Below are 7,391 nucleotides of genomic sequence, written 5' to 3' on the forward strand. Positions count from 1 at the left end.
TTTCATTGTCCACATTTAACCTAAAACTTTCTAAAATTTCAATAGTATTTTTTGTTGTTAATAGGCTTTGAGATAGGTTGCCGCCCATCTTATTTTGTTCAATTCGCAAGGTTCACAATTCTCCATAAACCCAATTGTTTTCAACATTTTCTGGACTTTGAAAATGGAAAAGCAACTTAAAAAACAATGCCAAGGTTTGGAGGGTGGTTTCTTTATTCCAAGGTCTGAAAAATATGACACAATTTATGGACGTGGGAAATGCTATAGAACCTTTCCATAGTACTATTCCTTGCATCTGTGGCCTTTTCATATTTTTGGAGAGGCCAAAAATACAAAACCAAGAGCGCACGTACAGTAGTGGAGAATGGGGCCGGCTTGATCTTACAAAACTCAGACGGCATAACAGTAGATGATTAAAAATCTCATTTGACAAGATGTACTGTGCCATAAAATTGAGGCTTTGACTCCGTGCAGTTATTTCCCGTACATCACGACAGATTTTACCACCGATATATTACCCTAACTCGTAGTACTACAATGCATATGCATACAACTTGGTCGATCGTAGTGACCCAACATTACAGCGGGAAGCATACAAGGAGAGAAAACAAAACGCCACGACTTTTTTACTGACATACTCCGAAATTGATCGATTCCACGGCGCACGCACGCTTCTTGATGCATGCGCGCGAGCCTAGTTCCACATCCAGTAGCTGATCTGGCCGTCGTCCTGCTGATCGTCGTCGTCCGTGTGATGGTGGCCGTGCCCTTGCGCGGCGGCGAAGAAGACGGCGGCGTCGTCGGGGTAGTAGCTGCAGCCCTCGTCGCTGCCCGCGCCGTCGTCCTCCTCCGAGTGGATGCCGCCCGCCACGGGGCCCACCACGCACTCGTGGTACTCGTCGCCGCCGGCGCCCCCCGGGAAGCAGTACGAGTCCACGCTGCTGTCCACCACGCCGGCGAGGCCGCATCCGCTCCCGAGCAGTGCGTCCCTCGCGTCCAGCACCGCGCTCCCGCCGCTCCCCGGGCTCAGCCTCTCCTCGTCCTTCACGTGCAGCTGCTGCTGCACCACCTCGAACGCCTCCGCTGCCGCGGCCTGCTCCTCGGCGTCGGCCAAGGAAGCCTTCGCCTCCGCCGCCGCCTGCTCCGGCTCCGAGGCGTCGGCGGCTGCACCGAAGCTGCCTTCCGGCGCCTCCTTATCTTGCATCTTCTCGGTCAACGTTACCACCTGACGCCACAAAGAGATATGGATCTCCCAAATCAAACTCAGCGGCGGAAGCCACGGTGCCCGGCCGGTGGTGAAGCGTGGTTGACTTTGGTTACCTGTGACCGGAGCCGGTGGTTGTCCTGGAGGAGCGCGTCGTGGTCGGCGCGGAGGGCGTCGAAGGACGCCTTGAGGCGGTCGAAGTCGCGCTCCAGCGTCTTTGTCTTCCACCGGGCGCGGCGGTTCTGGAACCAGACGGCCACCTGCCGTGGCTGCAGCCCGAGCTTGCGGGCCAGCTCCGTCTTCCTCTCCGGCTCCAGCTTGTTCTCCTCCTCGAAGCTCCTCTCCAGCAGGTGGACCTGCACACGTACGCGTGGCGCGCATGCACCGTCGTCAGAACTCAGAATTAATTAGGATGAACAGAGCATCGTCTTCACTAGTACTGTAGCTTTGAATTGTCACCTGCTCCGGCGTGAGGCGCCGCTTCTTCTCCGGGAGCTGCTCGTCGTAGTACTCCTCCTCCAGCATGTCATCCGGCGAGGTGAAGAAGGGCCGCTTCACGCCGCGCCCTTCTTCCATGCCGCCGAGGACCGGTCTCACCCCTTCATCACTCAAACATGGCAACCCCAATCAGTACACCAATCACTCTCTAACGAACCAAACAACCGGGATCGAGAAAACTAGTAGTAGATGAGAATATGATACCTCGATGGAACATGCCGGCCGCGCCGGCGATGCCGCCCGCGCCGCAGTCCATGAAGAGCATCTGTCCGTTGCCGGAGCCCGACGTGTTGAAGATGAGCCGGCCGGGCTCCATCGCAGAGAAAGCTTCAAGAAGTTGCGTTGGTTGTCGATCGAACGGGGGCGAAGTCAAACGAAAAAGACGTATATATACAGCTGCTGCGCGGCGGAGGGGCTCTTATAAGAAGCAGGACGAGGAGGCGATCATGGCGGCGAGCTTGTGGCGGAAGAAGCTGGTGCTCCACAGAAGCCGCGTGGGCGTCTTCATCGGCATAAGCGAAATCCCCATCATACACGCCCCAGTCCCGAGGTCCCGAGAGATCTCCTCAGCCCTGCCGGGAGGAGACCGCTCAAAGGAAGAGCAGGCAAACCTAGCTACCCCTCTCGCCGGAGAAGACGCAGCCGGAGCGGGACAACTCGGCCGGCCGGAGGAGAGGTTGGTGGTGGAAGGGAGACCAGGAAGAAAAGGAAATCTCTTTCTTGATTTTCTTATTGAGGGATTACTATTTTTCTATTGCTTATAGTATATTTTTTTCTTGTGGAGGACACTGATCGGCTAAAGTTTGAAGAAATGGGGAGGAGCCTTCTTATAGGCGCCGGGGCGGTGTGGATTGACGAGTTTGTCCCTTGGTGGCAGCGGTGGGTGGGACGAAATGGCGGAGGATCGAGACGGAACCAACGGAGCTGGACGCCGGGTGTCTGATCTTGATATTCTGATGTGATCTTTTGCACTCAGGGGTAAAAAAAATGTACTCCTAGTTATAGGAATTACAAGGTGTTTCTTTTTTCTCGAAACCTAGAATTTATAATGTTCTCCTTTTCTCTTCTCCGGAAAAGATCTTACAGGTGGGGAGGTCGGAAAAGACTGTATACTACCAAGATTTTTTGTGGATCGAACCATGAGTTCATGTACTGTATTTCACAAAACAACGTATCGTGAGACCTCGCCGCCACCCGCGGCACTTGCCCTCACACCAAATCTCACCGTCGGCCCCTCCCCTTTTCCCCCTCCTTTGCCGGCGATCAGTAGGACTAGGGGTCAGCTCTCTTCTAAGTTTAGGTTTATTCTAGTTCTTGGATAATGTCCTCCATGTCCTTTATCTGTTTCGGCATAGATCATGTGGATCTGTTTACCCTTCTGTGTTGGTCTTCTATGGATCTGTTTAGATTTGGTTGGTCTTAATCTTCGACGAATCCCTAGATTCAGTCAGTGTTTCGTGGTCATAGGTGTGTTCAATCTACTTTTCTTTTCATCTATGGCGATTGTTCTGGTGCGCTGGCCCTTTGGGGACTTAGCACGACGACTTCCCGACTGTCAACTACCATAAAGTTTGCCTGAATTTGGTGAAGAAGGGGCAATGACAGTGGCACACTTTCGGCTCGTTCCAATGCTCAAGTCGTCGCTAGGTGGCCATGAGCCTGATTGTAACATTTATTACCTCCGGGAATCTTTGTACTCATGTACATTTTATTAATAGATTGCGGGACTTTTTCGCAAAATAAATAAGACACATGGTCGTGCGCACGCCAATATATGGGCACATACACAAGCGCCCCAGCTAATAAAATTTTCAAATGGTGAAGACTAGAGATAAACCTCTGGAATTAGTCAAATTCAAATTCATAATGAATCACTAGCATGAAGTCGTATTTACGCATCGCCCGAGTCTAAGGTTTGTAGCTTGTGTATTAAAAAGATTTATCGCTGGGATCATCTATAAATTACGTTTAGCAATATTTGTACCCTAATTACGAAATCTCTCTCTCTCTCTCTCTCTCTCTCTCTCTCTCTCTCTCTCACTCTCTCTCATTTGAGCTATTTATACATATGTTTACATTTCAATGACATGCTCTAACTTATATATGGGTCTAGTAGTATCAATTTTGGCATTGTCAGTCTTGGTTATATTCACATTGAAGTGTTATGGCAGAAACTAAGACGATGTATATGTTATTCGACCTTGGGCTATGATGATGGGAAATGCAGAAGTTGCTTAAGAAAGTTAATAAAAGGGAGTGGTGAGGCAACAAGTTAGTTGAATGCAGTAACGGGAAACATGTTCATTGTTGCCGATGAACTACGAAGCAAAACCCGTTACATTTTCAACTGCAATTCCAAAACCATTAGCTATTTGGCGCATGGTCCGCACTCTGTAGTCCAGGGTTTTTCTTTCCTTAACTTCAACCCACTTTTTCCTGCGGGTAACTTCTACCCACTTGCCTTAACCAAACTCTAATGACCACCTGAACTAGGAAAAATCCTAGCTCCGCCACCTGCCACTGCATAAACAGAGCCGGAAACTCTACCAACCCTATTTGCAATTGACATTTGTCTAGCTGTTATCTACATACAGATTGAGGCACATACCCAATTTTTAGGAACATATCCTAATCAGTTCCATCATATTCACTCTTGTTCTTTTTTTTGCAAATATATTCACTCTAGTTCAAGGGGTCGCGCTATTCGTCACCCTGGGTGTGGAATAGTTATTCTTCACCCCCCTTTATTTTACCATCAATGCGCTGTAATTTTACGTTCCGTAAGTTTTGTCTTATTTCCGACGCAAAAAGGGGCTGTAAGAAAATATATAATGACCGTAAAAAATATTTTATGTTATGTAAAATTACAAACGTAAAAACATAGTCTAAAATACACATAAACTGTAAATTTTCTTGTCTTATGACCTATATTTTTATTTTCTTATATCAAATTTTACGTAGTGAATCAATAGGAATGTAACTATTTGAATTTGAAACGTAATTTAATTATGAAATAATCGTAAGATTACCTCGGGTGAAGAATGACTTATTCTGCACCCTGGGTGATGAATAGTAACACTACTAGTTCAAGTTCAATTATGTATTACTCACAAGTTTTCAACCATCTACGCCATAACTATACATTTGGCGACAACTTGCTCGAAAGAAAACTATTGATCCCAACAATCAGCAGATTGATTTTATAAAAACCAAGTGGAGCAACACATTCAGCGAACAAAATGGCACATACTGCCCCCCCAAAAAATGTTAAATACCGAATACAGGAGTCAGGAAATAGAACCCCATCTGCTAAAATTATTCGGCATCCTGCCCCGCAAGAAAAAAAAAGCATCTCGTAGTGTAGCCGCACCAGATCCAAGAGGCGCGCCAGGTGTCCGGCAGCCAATTGGTGGCGAGTCCATGCCGCCCTGTCGGGGTAACGAGTCCACGGAATCCGTATTATCCAACGGGATGGAGTCCACGGGTAAAGAGGCCTTGACGTCCGAGCTGCGAATGACCGTTTTGCCCCCCAAACCCAGACGCCGCGGCAATTTGCCTGCAGCCCCCGATCGATCCGGCCCCGAACCCAGACGCCGCAGCACGTTACGAGCAACCATGTGGCCAACCGTGTGGTGTGCCCACCGGGAGACATGCGAGTGTGGTGGGACAACGCAGGGGCTGGTCCATGTGGGCGTGGACACGTGGTAGGGCACCACGAGATTCCCTCGGGCCTCGTCGATCCATTCCGATCCCCCATGCATGTTCTGGCTAGGCCTCCAACGATTTTCGGCATATCCCATGTGGAAACAATTTTTGTGCGGGGGAACTCCATGTGGAAGCTCGATTTGCTGTATTTTCCGTGTATTCTTTCATTTTATTATTCTACTGATTTTTTTATTGGAAAAATACAACTCTACCCAACCATCCTATCAAGGTATCGTGTTGCGAATCAACCTGTGGTTGAATGGTTAGAGAGACAATGGTATCCCCAGCCCATCAGGGTTCAAGTCCTGATGCTCGCATTATTTCTGTATTTATTTTATAATTTTCGGTGATGCGCTTTCAGTGGGAGGAGACGTTTCCGTCGATGACGATGCGCCTACGGTGACTTCGTAAATTTCAAAATGACATGCCGGCTCAGTCTCTCGGAGATGCTCATATTTCAAGATGACATGCCGGCTCAGTCTCTCGAAGATTTATAGAGATAGGATGTGCGTGTGTGCATTCATAGAGACGCGTGTATGTATGAGCAATGACGTGGCGTATGCTACTTGATTCGATCAAAAAATGATGCGAGTCTTTTACGTATCTAGCTAGAGCTAAAAAGTTGTGTATATCGTGTACTCTTGTGGTGTACGTGCATGAGAATCACATGCAGACCGGATCACAACTTAAAGTCCGTTGGTTCCATGTATGGCACGATGATGTCCATGGGATCCCGAGTAAAATATGTTCCCGCCTAACCGTGATGTGTGAGCATCTCCATGCTTTGGAAATTTCACCTTTTTTGAGCATCTCATAGTTTTGTTTCGCACGATGCATACGAAACTGCGAATGGGGGCACCGTTTGGCAAAAGCTCAAAAGTTTTTACGACTGACAAGTTTTGGAACCTTTTCTAGTTCATCTAGCCTTAGTTCTAGATGGTCCTAGTTGACTAATCAGAGTTTGGTCTAGTTCTTCTAATCCTTATAATTAGAAGGCCGGTGTGGTTTTAATCTCCTCTCTCGAATTCTTCGGTGACGATTAGCTCTGAACGGCGAAGTGCTGCCGGATTGTGAAGGTTGCACGCTTGCAACCAAGTAGAGAAGCCGTGCTTTCGGTTTTCGGTTCGAGGGACTATTCGTGGGCGATACGAGGGGTCGTTCATCAATGATTCGAGGTTCTCCAAGTACAATCTACACCGACAAGTTCTTCTTCCGCTGCAACTCGGTAACGGTAACGATCGTGATCCCAACCCGTTATGCATCTTCATATTCATCTTGGGTGTTTGTATGTGCGATTTTTATTTAATTTCTACTACGTGTGCCAACGCAATGTCCTCGGCTTGGAGACCAGTTCACGGGCTACTGGCAGTGTCTTGGACTAGGGGTGATAACCCACAAGTATAGGGGATCAATTGTAGCCTCTTTCGATAAGTAAGAGTGTCGACCCCAACGAGGAGCTAAAGGTAGAACAAATATTACCTCAAGTTCTATCGACCACCGATACAACTCAACGCACACTTGACGTTCGCTTTACCTAGAACAAGTATGAAACTAGAAATACTTTGTAGGTGTTTTTGGGTAAGCTTGCAAGAAAGTAGAGAGCACGTAAATAAAAGCTAGGGGCTGTTTAGATAAAGACACAACTAAGTTAGTTTTAGTAAAGAGCTTTTGTCAACAAGAAGGTTATTTGTCCCTAGGCAATCGATAACTAGACCGGTAATCATTATTGTAATTTTATTTGAGGGAGAGGCATAAACTAACATACTTTCTCTACTTGGATCATATGCACTTATGATTAGAACTCTAGCAAGCATCCGCAACTACTAAAGATTCATTAAGGTAAAACCCAACCATAGTATTAAAGTATCAAGTCCCCTTTATCCCATACGCAAACAACCTACTTACTCGGGTCTGTACTTCTGTCACTCACGCCACCCACCATAAGCAAATCATAAGCATATTGCAAACCCTACAGCGAGAATCC

The 7,391-nt window shown here is 47.5% G+C and overlaps 1 protein-coding gene across 1 annotated transcript; it reads right to left on the reverse strand.

Annotated features, from left to right (window-relative positions):
• Positions 1-410: 410 nt before the first annotated feature.
• LOC119317744 (homeobox-leucine zipper protein HOX16-like) lies at positions 411-2,506 on the reverse strand. Its single transcript, XM_037592241.1, has 4 exons — positions 1,907-2,506; positions 1,664-1,803; positions 1,321-1,560; positions 411-1,225 (listed from the first exon to the last, which is right to left on the reverse strand). Exons 1-4 carry the CDS (start codon positions 2,016-2,018, stop codon positions 695-697), a joined length of 1,023 nt encoding a protein of 340 aa, XP_037448138.1. The 5' UTR covers positions 2,019-2,506; the 3' UTR covers positions 411-694.
• Between the last annotated feature and the right edge of the window lie 4,885 nt (positions 2,507-7,391).

Source organism: Triticum dicoccoides, chromosome 6A (assembly GCF_002162155.2).
Source record: "Triticum dicoccoides isolate Atlit2015 ecotype Zavitan chromosome 6A, WEW_v2.0, whole genome shotgun sequence".
Taxonomy (NCBI): domain Eukaryota; kingdom Viridiplantae; phylum Streptophyta; class Magnoliopsida; order Poales; family Poaceae; genus Triticum; species Triticum dicoccoides.